The 22,376-nt window shown below is 33.4% G+C and overlaps 1 protein-coding gene across 1 annotated transcript in view; it reads right to left on the reverse strand.

Annotated features, from left to right (window-relative positions):
* The window catches only part of LOC118205714 (bridge-like lipid transfer protein family member 3B), a 122,019-nt gene that overhangs the window by 60,905 nt on the left and 38,738 nt on the right, over nt 1-22,376 (reverse strand). Inside the window, exons 6-7 of the mRNA XM_085825687.1 lie at nt 7,842-8,091; nt 4,429-4,595 (exon numbers count right to left, since the gene is read on the reverse strand). Of these exons, the coding sequence (XP_085681813.1) occupies nt 4,429-4,595; nt 7,842-8,091 (417 nt within the window). The remainder of the gene's footprint in view (nt 1-4,428; nt 4,596-7,841; nt 8,092-22,376) is intronic.

The following is a 22,376-nucleotide window of genomic DNA, read 5'->3' on the forward strand; positions in this document are numbered from 1 at the left end:
CTTTTCCATGTGCGAACTGATCAGCATACTTAAAAAAGCATAAAGGGCATTGGAACAATACATGTATGATGAAAACTGGCAGTGTAAAACATTTGCATAGAAGAGTATTGTAATTGACCAATGACAGAAAAGAGAGGAGAGGAAGAAAAATTGTGGAAGAGAGCCCTACCGGGTTTATCTTTCCCATATGAACATATTGCTGTGCATGTCCCCAATTTTTTCCTATTTGTTTATTGAGTTGCTGGACTGGATATAGAGAATCCACCTCTTTCATACACTGTTCTGGTCAACAGTCCTATGTTCATAAAGAGTGATTTGCTTAATCTGTATCAGTTCCTCTGCTCAAGAGAAAATAAATTGCTGAACTATTACAGTCTTCTGAAAATACTGAACCAATTATCGAAACATATACTTTTCCTTCAAGTGCAACTTTCACACTGCACTTTCACATGTTTCATTGATATTTAGTTATAAGATTACATATCAATAAAATGGTCATATTCGCATTCAAGATAAAATGCATCTTTTTTGGAAGAAAGGTATTACACCTTCCTCGCTTTCAGGTAAGTCAAACATTTGACTCAATTTTTTGAAAAAAGGAAAATGCATTAACACATGAAATACACAAAGCTCTTATCATGATGAGAAAATTATGAGATCATGAATTGTTAACATTTGTATGAAAAAGACAATAGACAATATCATGGCTTATTCAGAGTTCTTTTCATCACAAACTAATTATAAAGGTTTGTTGTTAGAACTGCTGACCATTGGAAGATGGTTTGCACTGCCAATTAATCACAAATTTTTGTTTATTTATAAAGCAGAGGCTGTATAATAAGAAGTGCTTTAAATTGAGATTATTTTGCTTATTAATAATTTATACATATGTGTGTGTCTTAGTCAACCAAAATTATAAGCTAAACTAACAACAATGTATAATAATTGCAACATGCATTATAAATAAAATGCAGCAATATGCGTGTCAAAAATACGTGTATGAAATTTTAAAAAGATAAAATTCTACAAAAAAAATAAATAAATAAATAAATAAAAATCTTTATTAGCAAGCCCCAGAAAATGCTACATATCTAAATTTTACGTAATGAAATTGTACCATGGAAAACAAATTTTTTATTTTAAAAATGAACAAATCATAAAAATAAACTGTTAATAACAAATAATACAGGAACATCATAAGTAGTTGGACTACCTTTATTAGAATATGAAAATATTACTTGAACAGCATTTCGAGAGAGCACACATTCTAAGCCCCCCCCCAAAAAAAAGTACAAAGTGCAAGACTTGGAATTGCTAGGGGCCTTAGTGATTCCGAATATTTCTGGACTTCAGTTTCAGATCAATTTAAAATCTCATAAAATGAAATATAAACATGGCAACACTGGGCCTTCACTTTTGTGCAATTTAAATTTAAAAAAAATTATAATCCCCAACAGCCATTCAACAGCCAAAATTTAATTTTGTCTAACATTAATACAGTGACAATCAATGGTCACTCATTAGCCAAAGTGCAACTTCCCTAGCCAGCATGTATTTGAAAGTAGCATGCTGGAATCTGTTAGTCTGGGAGAAAAATCACATTTGCTTGCTTTTGTTGAATATTATATTCTCCATTACTGGCCTTTGCATTCCTCACTATCAAAACACTGTATTCCTCACTATCAAAATGCTGCATTCCTCACTATCAAATAACAATCCCACAGCTTTCAGCCATTGAAGCCACAGCTATCTCCATCACAACAAACACAGGCACAACATACACGTTTGTCTCCACTTATATATACCACCATCAAAACTCCGCACAGCTGTTGAGGCAGATCTCAACACATTACTCACACTTGGTACACAATTATAGGTGGAGACCTGAACGTTAGATACCACACATGGAACTGCTATAATTCTAACACTATTGGCAATGTCATATTCAACTTGGCACACAGGGTCCCATTTCAGATTAGCAGCTCCATGTACCCCAACACGATATACTACTGGTTCCTCTAGTATCTTAGACTTCTTCCTTCTCAGAAACACCAGTGTTCTGCTGGATGTTTCTGTGTTGAATGAATTATCTTCCGACCACAATCTGATCTGTTTGATACTGGACATCAGTAGTTACACTACACCAGTCAAAAGAGCCTTTAAAACTGACCAGCAAATTTTTGCCAAAGCTCTAAACAACATTCAGTATACAACTCCAACAGTACATTCAGGCAATGACATTTATACTTTAATCAAGGAGTTTACCTGTGCAGTACAAAATGCCAAAGTGCTCAGAGAGAAATGAAACAGCCTAAATCTGTCAGATACAAGGAACTTAGTCAGCTCATCAAAAAACACAATGGTGCCAGGAGAGAATTTCAGAGAACCAGATCCAGACAGAACAAAACTATTTTCAATAGGCTGTGTGATACAGTCAAGTCTCGCATTAATTATTACTCACAACTCCACTGGGCTAACTACCTGGAGTCCCTCTCCAGAGACGATAACTCCATATGGAAAGCGATCAAAAGGTATAAAAAATGCCACAACAACATTCTGCCCCCAAAGGATAAAAGGCCCTCAAAGGATCCATTACACAGATACTGAGAAAGCAAAACTTTTAGCACAGCATGTGGAATCTTAATTTTTCACTAACAACATTTACGACCCCATTACAGAACAGTTAATTACTGACTTTCACAACAACTATATGCCAAGTAGACGATCCTAGTCATGCCATCGGAGGTTTGCTCCTACATTAAAAAGCTGAAGAACAACAAGAGCCCTGGTTATGACACCATAAGCAATAGAATGATCAAGAAATTTCCAGTTAAAATCCTACTGTTCTTCACAAAGATTGTCAACCTTATACTCATATGGCAGCATTTCCACACCAATTCTGAAACCCAAAAAGTCTGGAAGCTCACCAGAGTCATACCGCCCGATAAGTCTGCTATCCTCACTTAGCAAAATTATGGAGGCTGTACTACTAACCAGGATTAATCAACATCTGGAACAGAATAGCATCATCATTCCTCACCAATTCATATTTTGAAGCAGACATTCTACGGTCAACCAGCTATACAGTATTGTAGAACTTATCAGTGAAGGGCTACAGAAAAAGAAAGTAACAGGAGGACTGTTCTTAGACTTAGCAAAAGTCTTTGACCGTGTATGGCTGGATGCACTCACTACAAACTACACAACCTGGTCTTCCCAGGTTACATTACAAACATAGTTAAATCCTATCTAACCAGTAGACACTTTGTCGTTCGCATCTCAAATACACTCTCAACACGTAGGGCAATCCTTGCTGGGCTCCCCCAGGGAAGTATGCTTGGACCTACTTTATTCAATATCTACATGAACGATATTCCCACTACACAGAACACAACACTCGCAATGTATGCTGATGGCACTGCAATCCTCTCACAAAGTGCATTTGTTAGTCCAGCAATACAACGACTACAGGACTATATAAACATACTTGAGACTTGGCTGACAAAATGGAAAATCAAAGTTAATGTGGACAAGACTCAAGCAATTCTGTTCACCAAGAAGATTAAATTCAAACAAAACCTGCAACTCTTTGGAGAAGTCATCCCATGGGCCAGGCAAGTCCTTTATCTTGGGATGATTCTCATTAAAACTCTATCATGGTACCTAAACATAACATCTATACTTAATAATTTTCGAGTTACTAAAGTCACACTTCACCCCTTAATTTCTCGAAACAGTGTACTTTCAATAGACAAGTTGCTTATTTATAAAACTGTATTGCATCCCATACTATGCTATGCCTGCCCAGTCTGGGCATATTCACGCAAATCTTATGGAAAAAAATTGCAACAGGCTCAAAATTACAGAAAGGAGTATTCCTCACCAAAATGCAAATGAGGTGGACAGCAAGTATTTAAACTGAAGCTTTTGGATTTTAAGACAGAGCATGTTTTTGGCTTGAAATGCCCACTACATGTTAGTTTTCTTCCAGTGCTGATAGCTGCAATTATTTGGCTTTGCGTTCTATCACTGCCAACACTTTCATTATGACACTGAGTTTCTGAGACAGCTGCTTACTGTAATGCTTAATTGTGTAGTTTTTAATTATTATTCCACGTTTGACTAAAATTTATCTACTGTATTTAGTTGCATTACCACGAGCTGTGGCTGATATTGTTGCACAATAGAGTACATTTATATTCTAAATCCTGCTTAAATAAAAAGGTTATTTAAACCTTCTCATCAGTTTGTATTTACTTCACATGCAGTAATAATTTGTTTTGCTGCTATTAGGGTTTTGGGACAAATTAACATTACCAGATCAAGTAAAACCCTATAAATTAAACCATGTATAATTAAGTCGAGTTACATTGACAAAAAGTGACTACTTCCCCAATACATACAGGTTTTCTTTCATTCTATTATTACCTCTAATTTTTGTTTAGCTTTCAGTTTTTGAGTAACCTCAGTAGCTTTTTGAACCAAACCACTTAAAGACTGTAAAAAATGCAGAGCAGCAACAAGCTGAGCATCGGTGAGAACCCAAAGCAAATCATCCAATACAAATATAAGTCTAGAACCAATCACACTACAATCTGCAAAAGAAAAAAAAATTAAATAAAAATAGACTTTCTTCCTAGACATAAAAAAAGGTCAAGTTAGTTGCAATTTCATACATAATCATGCAGAGATTATAATCAGTTTATTAAACAGTTTTGCTTTAACATACAGTTATAAAACATTTTGATTGAACAAATACCATTTTTATATGTTAAATTAAAAATTACATATTATTTCCTTCCCCAATCACAACATTTTTAAGAAAAACGCATTTACTTAAGGACAATGATTAACATTGAGATTAAATAATCCTTCCCATAAATTGTCACAATTTTGACTCAAACTACCTCAAAAGTAAATGATGTTCCATTTAATACAATTACGAAATTTTTTCCTCCCATTCATTAGTTAGCAAGATGCATTTTCCTACTTTGATGTCTTGTTCGGCTGCCAGAGAAATATTTCTACTCTGCAGATTTTATGTTGTTATCGGGATTACACCTTAGCTTGATCAAATTACAAATTGAAAAGAGAAAAGAGTCAGGAAGCATCACTGATAAAAATTACCTAACTCTGAATGTCCCCTCACCCAGCACTTGTTTATTAAATGGAAGTGAAAGTGTCAGTCTACATTTTTTCCAGCTGATCTTAAATCTGTTAATAAAATTTTTCCAAACGGTAAAAAAGTTAAATTCACATTCATTACAGGCACTTTCAATTTCAATGTATTCAGCTTATTAAAACAGATAACACCCTGAAAAGTGCAAGCTTGACCTTTTTGAATATTTTTTAGCATAAGATTCAAAAAGAACAATGGCAGATTCTGCCCCAGCTATATTTATGTTTACATATACTATTAACATAAATAATTCTCGAAATCTTTTATTTTACAATTAATAATTCATTTTGAATAAATTTTCAAGAATCAAATTATAAGAATTTGATGGTTATAAATTTACATTCCACTCAAAGAATGAATGCTACGCATCACAATAAGAATTCAATCAATGCTTATACTATGGCCTTTATTAGTAATAATTGTATAAAGTGGAATGAAATAGAAATTTAATAATATTGATTTCTTCAGGCAAATGTCTTCAGTATGAATTTTAAAATACCTGAAACAATGAAAGTATGTACTGAAATTTGTCTGCCTAGGAAACAATATTTATAAATGTCTTTCTAACAAATGTGCAACCTTAAACAAGAACAAACACACATGAAGGTTATATTTCTGATATAAAGAGACATTGTAAAAGGGGTGAATAATAAAATGTCTACACAAATATAGAAAAAACTACATTTCTGAAGATGCTTAACAAAGTGAAGGAAAAAATGGTATAACAAATAATTTGTAGTATATAACTTAATAAGTTGAAGATACACATTTTTGAGTCATCAAGTTTATTTCAGAACAGAAAATGTAAAAAATGAACACTGCTCTTACTGGGATTTGAACTCTGGACCTCCCAAATGTCATCCAAACATGCTTCTAATTACATCATGAAAACAACTGCTAAGGATGGAGAAAACTCTATATTTTCTTCCACTCAAAGGGGCAAGTGAGAGGAAGGAACATCAAATCTTGGTTGTGATGAATAGTCATTCACCACATTTTAATTTTCCACCTGTACAGTCATAAGGTGTCTTTCAAAGCATGAAACAGGAAAAATTAGTGATGTACCCCCAGAAATTCCGGTCCTCCCGAGTGCCAGCCAGACAAGTTTTTAAATTACACCATGAAAGTCATGGAGTGAGGAAGAAGAAAAATTTTTATATACTAATTCCTTGCATACACTTGATGGGAAATAAATTAAATATGCTTTCATTTATTATAAAAGTTAAAAATAAATCTAATTATTTTTACATATTTTTTAAATGTGGCATACTAAAACTGATATAGTTTTTAGAAAGGCATATAAGGGGACAATAAATAATCATATGGGAATATGCAAATAGTGTTTTGAAAATAAAAAATGCTTTGTATTAAGCACATAAAAACTGTAACAATCAAAGCATAACATAAACTCATGTTTCAGATTAGCTTCAATCTTTTTAAAATGTACCATTCACTGCATGAAAAGCATTTGATAATGTTAACAACCCTAAATGGCATCTACTTTTTGTATTCTTTCATGTTGTTAGGAATTATAAGGAATAAGCCCACACTAATTTAGAAATTAAGTGCTTTCTTTTGTGATGTTGATTTAAAGTTGTTTATCTTCCATTTGCAATTCCAACTTCTTAAATACAAAATTAATCCTTAAATTCAGCCCTTTTTTGCTCATATATATGAAATGGAGTTGCATATAATTTCATTATAAATTAATCAAAAGCTCAATTTTAAACTGTTTTATGATTAATTAAAAATACAAAAATCTGTGTCGTAATTTACGTAGTTTAACTCACAAAAGATTTTCATAAGGATTGGTAAAACAGTATTACTATTAAAATAAATGAATTATGAATAAAAATTAACATTTGTTTCAAAGTAAACATTTCTTCAGTTTTAACAATACAAATATTTTGCTAGCAATATTTTACTGAAAGGCACATGTAACATTTGGAATAAAGGGGTCAAGTTTATTAAAAATATATATATATTTGTATTGAAACAAATATAAAATTAAACTAAATTCTGAAGATTTTACATCACTGTATATAAAATTTCCCTAGGAAAAAATTCTGTTATTAAACAGCATAATATATATGGTGCTAGTAATGCATTTTAAAAATTATTATTTAATTATTAATTACTTAGTTTATTAAGGTTAAAAAAGTTAATGAAATTTATTATCATAAAAATGTAAAATACAACTGAGCACACAATGACATTAAATGGCTCATTTATTTACAAATATAAGCAATGTAGACTGAAAGACCTCAGAAACTTTAAAATGATAGTAATAAATAAGATTTTTTAAAGGCATAAAAATTAATACTCTACAGAAAGTTTACACAATAAAAGAAAATGTAAACATTTTACATATCAGATATTTTCTTATTTACATATAAAATCATTTTGAATACAAGATTGCAAACCAAGATGTAATGATGTAAGACTCCACAGTGAATTAATGTATGACTCATTCAAGGCATATTACAGAATGACAAAAAATTCAATTTTTACTTAAAAATTACACACAAAATCATACTTATGTACAAGTTTCATCTAGATGATATATGTTTCATTATATTACAAAAAAAAAAAAAAAACATACATCATCAATACAAAACATAGTTACTAGTAGGAAAAAAATTTGAATTTGAAATATACAAACCTGTTAATTTCTTTTTAATTGTCATTTTACAACAACCTTGATTTGTAATAAGACGCAATGGAGAGAGAGGTACATCACCACATAGTCCATTTGCATCATTACTACGTGACTTAGCTTCAATACGCAAAACTTGCCACTCCAATCGTTTAAAGAGCAAAACTTCACTTCTATCTGCATCCTTGATTCTGGACAATCGAAGATCTTTCTTCTTAAACAATGGACAGTAGCTTTCCAAAACAACACGTGATAGCTACCAAAAAAAATTGTTTCCTTTTAACTAATTGCTAAAAAAAAAATTATCTACAGTTTTTAGAGAATAAGAGAAACTGAATTTTTGCAATCATTTCTTTATTTTAATTCACCACAAATAATGGAATATAACAGGGCAAGTCTGAAAAAGTACAAAGAATGTGGCAAAAATCTTTCTATGCAGTTCCAGCTTTTTTCACGTTGAATAAATAATACAGTTTTAAATTACCATAGCAGAAAGAAATTTCACATTGATTTACTGCCACTGGTCACTTATTCTCAGAAGTCTCAAACAGTTGGCATTAGAAACAAGTACTTTATGAACGATTGTATCCTTCCAGTAACTGATGCCTTAACGAATCTTTTTCATGTAAACATGACTTTCTGTGGATCTAACTCATATTCTGATACAGTGACAGCCGGTTTTCATAATTTACAAGATTCCCTGAAAATTTACATTAATACATAGGGCCTACTTTTAGTCATATGTGACAAGATAGGTTTTCAGTTATTTGCATTTAGAGTTTGGCATTAACTTTCAGTTGCAGATCAAAGAAAATTTCATGTGATGGGCTTGTACTAATCTTATTCCATCTTTCAATGGATTAATCCTACCCAACCCTCCTTCAATGGATGAGCAAAACAAGAATTCCCTTGAAACTTTACCCTACTTATCAATTCTGAATTTCAAACACATTATTTTTGCTAGTTAAAATAAATAAATAAATAAATATTTTTTAAAAAATTTTTGCCTAAGGAATTTTAAAATAATTCCTATGTCAGATTATTTTAAAATACTTAAAATGTAAGTTTTCTAAATACAGAAATCCTTTGAAATTTCATTTATTTACAAATAAAATTTGATACTTAAGATCACATCAAAGATTAAGAATTCCAATTTTCCGATGAAAGAGAAAATGGATAGTAACATGAAAAATATTAAATGGCAGCTTTTATGTATGAAAGAAAGCTATACCAGCAGATATTTGCTTTATACTTACAGTGGGTAAAAAAAGTATTCGTAATTGCTTATAATTTTTTCATACTAACTATAAAGCAAATGCTTGATAAGTTTAGCTTGTAACAGAACTATTTAACTGTAATCAAACTATTTTATTGAACGCCATGAACTACTTAACTGTAACCAAACTATTTTATTGAAACGCCATCTAGTGACAAAGAGGAAAAACGGCAGTTGACCTAAAGCAGTCTCTTAATTCTAATGTTTGATGTTCCATTTAGAATATGTTTCATTTTTTTATGCATATTTTTTGTTTGTAACCGTTTCTGTGTGCTCTGTTAATAAATCCTTTTTAAAGCTAGCCAGCATTAGTGTCTATTGAGGAATGGCTACATCACACTGGTGCCCAAATAAACTTAAATCCAAAATGGTGTAACAACATGTTGCGAATTTCTGTTTGGCTTTAACAAGCCAATACTTCCAAATCTCAATCTCTTTTCAGGTGTGGACTGCTGGTCAAAATTCTAGAATTAAAACTGTCATGCCATGCTGCTAGCACAGACACTTTCAATGGAAAAGATAAGTTTCTTTTAAATTATTGTTAAAAAGATAATTTTCGTTTACGTTAACGTTTAATCTAAGTTTAAAATTCTTTTAAACAGATTATCTATTTTAAGCTGCTTCTTAAAGCAAATGTAAATTCCTTATTGAAATCTGATTTCTTGATACTATATAAAGAGTATTAAACGAAAGGAAACGACTTTTCTGTTACCAGATGGTTATTTATGAAGTGTAATTTGTTATTTATAATGTTAATATGCATATTAAATTAAATTGTGGACACTATTGTCACACTGAATACATGTTTTGATGATATAGTTTTGAATATATTCAAGGACATTGTTCATTAGAATTTATTAATTTCAATTCTAACTTACAGCAGCAAATGTTTTTCCCCCCGCGGAATGTTAGACTAGTGATAATTTATGCTTATTTTACGTCAAATCTTTTGATTATATTTTATTTCCTTTGAGTGCCGTTAATACTCAGTAAATGTTTTATCCTACATAAAATAAAATACATTACTTGTTGATTTATCTTTTGACGAACATTTTGAACAAATGGTTACAGTATACTCTAAGAAAATGCAATTGTTTTTCTTTAATGAATGAATGTCTTGAAAAATACTTCTTGAAATGAAAGAAAATAATTATGAATAAAATAGAATGACTATTTAACTAAGGTAAAAGAATTACTAATGTGTATTGCTTAATGTTTTGTTGTATTGCTTAATGTTTTGTTTAAGATTTAGAAGAATTCAGTTTGAATAAAAGCATATGGTAAGACATTTATGTATGTTTTGCTAAGTAGTAAAAAAATTTTTCAGAAATTTATTATATGTTATTTTCTGGATACAAGTTGAATTTATAAGGGCATTTTATGATATTTTTATGACTCAGATATGACAACTTTGCAAGTAACATTGTTTACATTTATAAATTCTGTTTAATAGTGGTATATAAATGTATGTGTATTATTGTTTACATTTATACATGTTGTTTAATAGTGGTACAGTCAAAAGTCATTAATTCAGACACCCATAATCCGGACCTCAAAGCTACAAACTTTCTGCGCATGTCTCGTTTTGACGCATGCGCACAGACGTTTGCGCATGCGCGTAAGACCTTTACGGCTGCGCATATGCCTGTGCGCAAGCGCATAATACGTTTACGCATGCGTGTTTAATGTATAACGGATGGTATTCCTTTGAGTTAAAAAAAGCTAAAATTATCTATTTCAGTTAATGTTGCAGATTGTGTTGTTCCTTAATCTTCGAATTGGATCCGGCTTATTATTTTTTGCAGACTGTTAGAGCAATTTTATAAAAGTAAGCTTGAACTTTCGATTATGTCAAATAGAATTTCCGATGGTGGAGCTCCCAAAGGATCTACAAAGCGAAAGTATATTTCTATGTGCATCAAACAAAAAGTGGAATTGCTGCAAAAAATGGATAAAGGCATATTCTTCGTTTCTCTAACCATTCCGAAATCTGTTTATCAATTTCACACTGCTCTGCGTTCGGCGGGGGCGGGGGGATAAGGATAGTGCTGATAGATGACCTTCCAATGAATTCGAACTCAGCACTATCCTTATCTTCAGGGAAGATGTTTTTATTTTATTTGGCTTATAATTCCTTACTAAATGTAGTATTTCATCTCGATGTACTCCGTCTTTGATATGATTTAAATCAAATTCCTCGTCATTATAATTCGCTTGCGATAGTGAAGAAAGTGACATAGAGGTTATTGAAAATGAAAAAATTTCGATTGTTCATTATTTCATTAATTATTTCATAATTTATCAATTATTTGCTGCTCTGCGGCGGGGGAGGGGGATGCGCAATGAATTGAAGTTGATCTGTCAGCACTATCCTTACCTTCAGGACAGATGTTTTTATTTTATTTGGCTTATTATTCCTTACTAAATATAGTATTTCATCTCAATGTACTTCATCTTTGATATGATTTAAATCAAATTCCTCGTCATTATAATTCGCTTCCGATAGTAAAGAAAGTGACATACAGGTTATTGAAAACAAAAAAATTTCGATTGACAAATTAGTCGGTAGACACAGCAATTATAGGACTTGAACAGCGGAACTTTGTAACTGAACAAGAAATTATGTCTGTTTATAGAATTAAAGAGAATGTATTATCATATAAAAAACAAAGCAACTTAACTTACACTGAAAGAAATGTTTAATAAAGTAAACAAATAAATATTAAGCTTTTTTTTGGAAATTTTGATACCCTTTAGATCATAATTGTTCTTTATTTCATAAATTATGGTTTCATATTTTTAATTTTATAATTTCTGCATGCCATCTTACCAGATTTAAACTGATGATCTATAATCCGGAAAAATCGATAATGCGGAATCACCGATGTCCCGACGAGTCCGGATTAACGACTTTTGACTGTATATACATTTTACTTAAAAGTATAATTATTAATTTGGAAATACTGTAAGTGCAAAAATACTGTATTGTGAATAACATCGAAATAGCAACAAATTCAATTTCATCTTCCCCCCGACCTCTCATATAATTTTGGCTTACCTTGCAAAGCGCGAAAAGAGGATTTAAAAACTCACACTACAGAACTGGGTTTCACCGTAAACGATACTATGCGAGTGATAGACCTTTAGATCTTATCCTCAATTCTGACACTTATGATGAAGCTTTACCAGGAATCTTCTGGAAACTTTAATCGAAACTAGTCAACAAAAACAACGTGAAAGCAATGATCTAGAGGCACGTTAAAGAAAAGAACAAGAACTTTTATTAGAATTGCAGCGTTTAAAATTAAACCTGGCAGCTGCTAGCTCAAATCCTAACTATGCTGCCTTTGCTTCAAATGCAGCTATTGAAACAAATATTCAACACCTAATACCTAAATTTACAGGAACTTCTGACATTGCAACCTAACTGCAAATTTTTGAAAGACAATGTGAGAAAGTTAATATAAAACAAACAGATTACATCACTAATCCCCTAGCTCTTCTGCCTACAGGCATTTCACAACTTAAGAGAACCGAAGGATAAATTAGAAGATTTTTCATACATCAAGAAGATTCTGCCCCAAAAATTGAAATTAAATGCTGAATCATTTTGAATTAAACTTATCACACGCCAAAGTACCTTATCACACACATGTTAAAAGTACAAACTATAAAACTCAACTTCATGGCAGACGGAACTATTCTTTCAAACACAAAGTAGAAAATTGAACAAGTGACATACATGGAACTTGTAAAAACCTTTTCAAATCGTGGTCAGCAGCAAATGGAGGAAAACCGACCTCCTTTAACATGTTAAGGGTGTGGAAAAGCTGATTTTATCAAGTCTAAATCTCCAGACTGTAACCCCTCAAAGACTTCAAATTTTGGCACTATCCAAATTCTATCCTGTTTATCTATGGACTGCTGTATTTCGAATTAGTATTGGTGGTGTTTCTGGTACAGCTTTCGCCAACAGTGGTGCTAGTCACTCGATCGCAAGTGAATACCTCAATCATACTCTGCAGAAACAAAATGCAGTAATTGAAAAGACAACATTACAGGTGTCTTTCACTGATGGTTTGGTATCTGAAAAAGAGGTACTTTGCACCGAACAAATTATTCTTCCTGAAGGCAGAGAGTTCAAAGCTCCGCTTCTTGTGTTGCCTCGCCTGATGCCAAAAATAACTCAACTCTGTTAGGAATTGACTTTTTTCAAAAAGCTAAAATTGTTTTAAATCTTGCTGAAAATAAGTGGAACTTTTCTGATGAACCTCGAAGAAAATATAGCTTCATGAAACCTCATCAATCCCAAGCAATGGAAGAAACCCCAGTTGTTGTAAACAATTGCCAACTACGGGAAAATGAAGGACAACAATTAACTACATCCCAACAGCTTCCAACTGATGCATTGCTTAACAAATATCACACTATCTTCAAAGTAGGGGAAGAAGCCACTCCATTCATTGAACATCATATTAACACAAAAAAACAGCCTCCCTGTTTCAGTCCCTCCATATCGGATGAGCCCAAGTAAGAAAGAACTGTTGAAAAAGGAACCTGATACCCTTCCAAAACAAGGTATCATAAAAGAATGTGAAAGCCCCTATGCCTCTCCTGTGGTTCTGATTCTCAAGGTGGATGGAAAAGTACGGTTATGCATTGATTATCGTAACCTAAATGCTCAGACCGTTCCAGACACTTATCCTTTGCCATGTATAGAAGATTTGTTGAGTGATGCAAAACCGACACCTTATATTAAGACACAATAACACGCCGATGTCAACTATTGACTTGAGGTGAGGTTATCATCAGGTGAGAGTATCTGAAGAACATCAAAATAAGACTGCTTTTGTTTGCCTTTTTGGTACATATAAATTTATCTGAATGCCCTTCGGATTGATAAATGCTTCTGCCATCTTTTCTAGATTGATACACAAGTTCCGTTCTGGACTGAATAATGTGTTTGCTTTGTCATATTTAGAAGATATCATCATGCTGTCGTCTAGCTTCGAAAAACATCTTTCTGACTTAGAACAAGTTTTCCAACGGTCTATCGTTATTCAAGCTCAATGCTAACCGTAAGAAGTGCCACTTCTGTTGTGAGAAAGTGAAATATTTAAGCCATTACATTACTAAGGAATGTATAGCTGTTGCTCCACACAAGACAGATGACATTGCAGATATGCCATCACCAAAAACTGTTAAACAAGTGAAATCGTTTGTACAAACTTGTTCCTGGTATCGTCGATATAGTCAAAATTTTTCTCAAATAGCCAAACCATTAACGGATTTAACGAAGAAGAAAAAGCACTGTGGAAGTGGGAAGCAAAACAAGAAAATGCTTTCCAAGAGCTGAAATCCAAATTAATTAGCCTGCCGATTCTTAAGCGAGCTGATAGAATGAAGCTTTTTATCATTTGCACAGCTGCTAACAATGTAGCCATTGGAGCAGTGTTGCTATAAGGGGAGAAATCTGAAGAAACACCCTATAGAATATGCAGCCACTTACTGACCTCATCAGAACGAAACTATTCCACCATAGAAAAAGAAGCCTTAGCATTAGTATGAACAATCAACAAATTTAGAGGATATGTTGAAAGAGAGTCTATCACAATCATCTCTGACCAATAACCATTGATGGCTGATGTCTTTAAAGTCATCAACTGGTAGGCTCGCAAGATGGGCTTTGCAAATCCAATCCTACTACCAATTACATTCCTGAACGATTGAACTTTATTACTGATTTATTATCTCATCCTACTTGTGAACACTCAAGTACAGATTCTTGTCAAGTCTGTGCTGTCTCTGTTGAAATCCCTACTATTAGCCCTGCAGAATTACGACAATCACAGCTAGAAGATGATGATCTTCGGAAGATCATCGACACTTTCGAGAGTCCAGAGAAAGAAGCAGACTGTGCAACGTGGACTGGAAGAGGCTACATGATGAATAGAGGAGTGTTGTACCGATATTCCACTGATTCGGAAGAGGAAGAAGCTCAACTAGTTATACGTCAAAAAAGAAAAGCAAAAATCTTGAAAGAATATCATGATTCGCCAATGGCCGGTCACTATGGATCTGAAGGAATATTTTATCAAATAGCAAAAAGATACTATTGGGTTGGAATGAGAAAGGATATAGCAGACTATGTCAAGAGCTGTCTTGAATGCTGTCATTATAAAGCCTCTAATCAAAACTATGTGGCTTACTTCAAACTCCAGTCTATGCTCAACATTTTGAGACCTTGTCAATTGATCTTTTTGGTCCCTTTCCTGAAACACCATCTGGTGAAAAATGGATTTTTATCGTGCAGAATTGTGCTATGCTATGAAGTGGACAGAACTAAGGAAGCCACAGCCAGAGAATGTGCCACTATTCTTTTGGAAGAAGTCCCCCTTCGATTTGGGCTATCCAGGAAAATAATAACTAATAATGATGCCCAGTTTACTAGTGCTGTTATGCAACAACTATGTTATATCTTGAACATTGATCAAAGTCTTATTCCTGTCTATCACCCACAATCTAATCCAGTTGAAAGAAAAAATAGAGATCTGAAACCGCGTTTAGCAATACTTGTTGGTAATGACCATCATCATGGAAAGATCATCAGTCATGGAAGGATAAACTGCCATTAATAAGGTTTGCTTTGAATACAGCCAAATGCGATTCAACTGGACATTCTGCTGCATTTCTTCAATTTGCACGAGAGTTATGATGTAAAATAAAATAATAAAAGCTGTAATTCTAACTAAGCTATATAAAATAAAAGCTGTAACTGAGAACGATAATTTTGTTCCCCAAATTACTCCATATTTTAAACGTTTTGCAAGAAATATATACAACAGGTACGAGAAAGAGTTGAATTGCATAAAGATAAGCAAAAACGATATGCTGACAAAAAACGAAGAGAAACTCCGAAATTCGTTCCAGGAGATAACGTTTGGGTTACCCTCCACCCAATCAGCAAAGGTCCACTGAAGAAAACTGCTAAATTCATGCCGATGCGAGATGGTCCTTATGTGATAGTGACTACAAGATCTCCAACCACTTATGATATTGCACAGCCTCACGAAGTATCATGTTTCAGCCTTGAAACCATGTCAAGATCGAAATAAGTTTTAGATCTCAGCTCGTGTAACTCCAGTGGTTCCCTTAAAGAAAAGAGGATGCCCAAAATGTGAAATACCACCTGAATCTGCACCTGTTGCACAAGATGCTGGTGATGCTAAAACTAGTGCACGCCAAACTCGAGCCTGTCCATCTGGTTCTCCGCCAGCTGCACAAAGTAGACAAATGTCAATTTCTGACTTCTTGTCAAGATGTCTAGTCAGAGGGGAAGGATGTAGCAGAACTATTTAACTGTAGTTGAACCATTTTATTGAATGCCATGAACTATTTAACTGTAACTGAACTATTTTATTGAAATGTCATCTAGTAGCAATGAGGAAAAACGGCAGTCGACCTCCAGCCACAATGATGATAGGTTACCATGTGCTAGATGTCTCTGCAATTCTAATGTTTGATGTTCCATTTGGTAAATGTTTCATTTTTATGCATATTTTTTGTTTGTAACCGTTCCTATGTGCTCTGTTAATAAATCCTTTTAAAGCTAGCCGGCATTAGCGTCTATTGAGGAATGGCTACATCACAAGCTTTACATAACGAACACAGGAAGTAACAAGTATGCAAATGTAATGAAACTTTCATTTTAATGTGTCTTTTATATAAAATATACAATAAAACGTAAATTTGCATATAAAAAAAGTACTGGCAAAGTTCTAACTGCTATGCAAATTTTATTATATTGAGATCATGTGTTTAGACTGATAAGAAACCCTGTTAGTATAAAGTCTGCAATGCATTTTTAAAACGTTATTTTGCTAATACTGTGATAAAATGGCTTCAAAGTCGAAAGAGTTGGACGTTGATGTTGAAAACATGATTATTCAGCTCAGAAATGAGGGTCTAACTTATCGTGCTATAGAAATACAACTGAACATAAGTATATTTACTGTTAGAAAGTTGTAAAAAAGTTAAGTTCAGCGAGACAGGATCATAAGTATATTTACAGTTAAAAGTGTTGTAAAGAAGTTCAAGGAGACAGAATCAACGGAAAATAAGATTAGAAGTGGACGGCCTCGAATATTTTCTGCAAGGGTAAAACTAGTATTATCAAAGAGGTTAAGAGAAACTCTAAAATAAGTGCACTCTAGTTAGCCAAAGATGTTGCTAATACTTTGCATAAAACATTTAGCGTATAGACTATATGGAATGTTTTACATAAAGGAAGTTAATATGGAAGGCCAGCTAGAAAGATAACTTTCATTTTTGAAATAAACAGGAGAAAGAGATTAGATTTAATGTTAATTTAGCAGACGAGTTTTAGAACAAAGTTATTTTCTCTGACAAATCGAAATTTAACATTTTCGGGAGTGATGGACGACAATATGTGCGGAGAAACTAAGCTCCAAAATGGAAAAACATCATTTAACATCGATTATGAAATATGGTGGAGAGAGCATCATAGTTTGGGGCTGTATGGCAGCCCCAAACTATGATGCTCTATGGTGGCCTGCTATCAAGCAGGCACTATGGGATGCCCAGTGTCCTGCTAATTTATATAAGACCTTCTGCAATTATCTTGCAGACAGAGAATTTCTCATCTCTACCAATAATGGCATCATAAGACAACCACAAGTCAGAGGCTTCCCTCAAGGTTCATGTGCAGGCCCAGTACTCTGGAACATCACATTCAACCACGTAATCAGGCATCCCTTGCCGCCATATGCAAAACTAGTTGTTTATGCAGATAACGCCACCTTTGTCATCAGCGGGAATACTTGCAACGAAATTGAGCAACGTGGCGCGGAAGTATGCACCATCTTCACAAATCTATGCCACAGTATTAAATTAATCCTCTCCGAGTCCAAATGCACAGCACTGCTCATTCCTAAAAAGGGGAAGAATCCAGTCAGGAAGCGATGTATTCCTATCAATAGGAAAAACACAAAATTTTGCAATGAAGTGAAATTACTATGGCTTGTATGGGATAAAAGACTTAACCTGGCTGCTTACATAGCATACTTTAAAACAAAAAATCAAATCATTGCAAACAAAATACGTCAACTGCAGGATGCCACTTGGGGAAGGAACCCTTACTTCCAAAAATTACTGTATAAAACAGTAATTGAAAAAAATGGTTACCTATGCTGCTGCCATTGGGCGTCACCAATGGGAGGACGTAAAATTAAACAGCTACTCTCAGTACAACACCCATTTGCCCTCACCATAACCAGAGCCTTCCGAACAACTTCCATAGATGCGCTAAACGTTTTAGCCGGCCTGCTTCCACTCCACATCTACGTTGAGCATGAAGCAGTGCTAGCAAAGTTACTCCATCTGCAACAGGAAATTACCTACCATGGCTCCATATTTGCACCTACAGAGTTTGACCTATGATGTACTGTATCCCGCACCCATCCAGCAAACACAGGAAAAGGAATCAAAGTCATACCGACACAGCACAGCGACTCAGAGCTGACCTCAGCCATCTTCACAGATGGCTCAAAATCTGATGCAGGTATAGGAAGTGCCCTAGTCCATCTCACTAACTTTGTACAGACATATAACTCGAAGGGGCACCTCGCAGCACACAATAGCATCTATCACGCAGAGGCCTTAGCCTTGGAGCAAGCAGTCCGCTATGCCATTACACAGAATCTCTGAAATATACAAATAATTTCAGACAACAAATCTGTGCTACAAGCGACCCGTAATCCTTCACATTATTCGCAACCAGTAAGGTCCATACAAAAATTACTTCACAACAGCATGCATCTGAACATCACGCTCCATTGAACCAAGCCACATGCAGGATATGAGGGGAATGAGCCGTCACCATCGAGATAGATAAGGCCTGCGCGCTGAGTTACTACGTCACTGCTAGGGGACCGGTCTTCGCGCAGTTTACCTTCCTTGCTAAACACCCGTTTTTCTAAACCTATTCTATGAAATTGGTATCTCATACTATAAAATCAGTCTAAAACAAAATTACAAGCGGCAATATAATATTTTACAAAGCTTATACGAATATGAAATATTTTCATTTTCTTTTGTTGGTATTTATTTTCAAAACAAAATTATTTGAGAATGGTGTGGTGCTTTTAAAAGCAAATCATTTCTTTGAAGAAAAATTGGTTTTAAAATTCAGGTAGCTAAAATTTTTACTTTGATTTTTCTGCACTGTCTTTGTGTCTCTCGTTGATTCTCATCACCGCATCAAATTTTTTTGTTTCACCCACTACTTTATCAAAATGTTTGCCAGTGGGAACACATGTTATCTCTCATTCTATAGTTATTGTATATTTTTTATATCTATCATATTAATGTAGCAGGATTATAAAACATCAAACGAATGCAAGAGGCTACTTAATATTTAGACTAACATTTAAATGCCTTATATCAGTCAGAAAATTTTTCTGAATGTAATAAATTACTAAATAGTCTAGTCTTAAAATTATTTCTTACTTACATATTGTATGTTAATCTGTATTACAGTTAATGTTTTCCTCTTAATGCTACATAATTATTCAACAGAATCTGTAGTTAAATTGAGATAATGTTTATTACATAGTTCTGAAGACTATCAATATTAAAATTCCAAATAAGACAGGAAAAAAAAGTTTTTTAAATAAAGTTATAGACAATTTTTTTGAAAATATTTTTAAAATATACGAAATGCTTAAAAAACTTTTAGAAACTGAAATTTCTTGCAAATATTTACATCATACCTATTTAACTATAAGCGTTACCTCTGTTCTGAAAATATTTTTTCTATTAATATCCACATGAAAAGAAAATATAAATCCTAACATCATGTTCAAAACTTTTCTGTATAATGTAAGCAATTTTTTAAACTTAACTTACATAGCTTTTGGTGGTGCCACGTACTAAAATTAAAGATTGTAATTTGAAAGATAATTAAAAAATTGTTTTTAAAATTGCATTGAACTGAAATGCAATGAAAACAAGTATGTCTACATATGAATTCAATTACTACTGCTTCTTAAATAACTGTACATTTTTAAAATTTCATTTTGCAGTTTCGCAATTTAATTACCTTAATTTGAATCTTACATACATTACTTTAGAAACTTTTCTATCATTCTCAGAAAGATTTATATTGTATAACAAATTTTAAACAAACTGATTGCATGATAATAACACATATAAAAGTGAACAGAAGCTATATTAGCTAAACATATGCATTTAAGTTTCATCATGATAAAATGATATTTAATGATTTGCAAAAAACATTGATATTTAAATTAAAGAACACAGTACTCTGCCAAGAATCAAATTTACTCTGCATTTGATATTCTACATATTATGTAATGAAATAAGTGTTATACTTTTAACCCCTTAGGACAGTTATTTCATATAAAATTAGTTTCCAATTAAAATAAATAATCATAAATTTTGCTGACAATTTTTATATTACTAGTGTTAGTAATTATTACAAGGGATGATGCTTCAGATGTCAAAAGTAAACATAAATTCAATTCTTAAAACATAATGAATAAAAAATTACAACTTATAAAAGCCAACAAAAAGTTTGCTGAGGGTCCCTTAACCGTGACGTCACAAGCCAGTTTCGTTTCAGAGCGCAGGCCTTATCTATCTCGATGGTGAGGAATGAGCTCACTGATTCTCTAGCCAAAGAAGCTTCTAATATAGAGGCAACTCAATGCTACTTCCCAGCACCAAGATCCTACCTTAAGCGCCGTATTCTGAACATTTTCCTCAGCAACAAAGGGCATCATACGTACAATTTTCTCCTAAAAGTCTGCATAAATACTCTGATCTGCTGCACAGCTTACTAAATATATCAATGGACATGGCCCATTCCCTGAGTATTTCTTCACTCAAGCCATCACGAACTCGGGCCTTTGTATTTGCAGAGCCCAAGGAAGCCCTAACCATTATGCTATGGAATGTCCACTGACCAAAAGGTTCCATAATCAGAATGCCTTCCACCAATATCAACCCATTCAGACGGTTTATATTGAGAACTCCAGCCCTACGACAGAGAATCTACATCATTAAATTGCTAATGTCATCAGGACTGGATATTGTGGCCACGAACTAAATAAAAGCTATGTCGATTTTCTTGCTGAAACGTTTCCGTGACATTTTGTACGATCAAATTTATGCTTTACTCCACCAGCGACAGTGCCAACAAGTGCCACTAGTGCCAGAATTGCATTATTAAAAATAATTAAGTAAGTAATCAAGCAGTGAGGTATATAAATATTCAAGCTTACATGAATTTATGTATTCAATGTATACTACGATACATACATACTTTATGTATCCAAGAATTATTGTACATATATATAAGTGTCAACAACCATACTCAAGTACTCATAACTAATGTATACAGTCAAAAGTCGTTAATTCGGACACCCATAATCCGGACCTCAAAGCTACAAACTTTCTGCGCATGCGCTTAAGACCTTTACCACTGCGAATTTGCGTGTGCGCATGCGCAAAATACGTTTACGAATGCGCATTTAATGTATAACGGACGGGATAAGCTAAGCTAAAATTATCTAATTATCTATTTCAGTTAATGTTGCAGATTGCGTTGTTCCTTAATCTTCGAATTGGATCCGGATTATTATTTGTTGCAGACTGTTAGAGCAATTTTATAAAAGTAAGCTTGAACTTTCGATTATGTCAAATAGAATTTCCGATATATATTTACTAATATGTAAAGGATATACAAAGCGAAAGTATCTTTCGGAGTCCATTAAACAAAAAGTGGAATTGCTGCAAAAAATGGATAAAGGCATATCCTTTGGTTATCTAAACTTTAATGTTTGTTTATCTAAACTTTGTTTATCTTTAACGCTGTGGTGGGGTGCAATGAATTGGAAGTTGATCTGTCAGCACTATGCTTATCTTAAGGGCAGATGTTTTTATTTTATTTGGCTTATAATTGCTTACTCAGTGTAGTATTTCATCTCGATTGACTCCATCTTTGATATGATTTAAATCAAATGCCTCGTCATTATAATTCGCTTCCGATAGCGAAGAAAGTGACAGAGGTTATTGAAAACGAAAAAATTTCAATTGACAAATTAGTCAGTATTCTCGACACAGCAATTATAGGACTTGAACAGCGGAACTTTGTAGCTGAACAAGAAATTATGTCTGTTTATAGAATTAACGAGAATGTATTATCACATAAAAAACGAAGCAAC

The sequence above is a fragment of the Stegodyphus dumicola genome, chromosome 10 (assembly GCF_044657685.1).
Source record: "Stegodyphus dumicola isolate Sdum_Otavi_A_Nest chromosome 10, ASM4465768v1".
Taxonomy (NCBI): Eukaryota; Metazoa; Arthropoda; class Arachnida; order Araneae; family Eresidae; genus Stegodyphus; species Stegodyphus dumicola.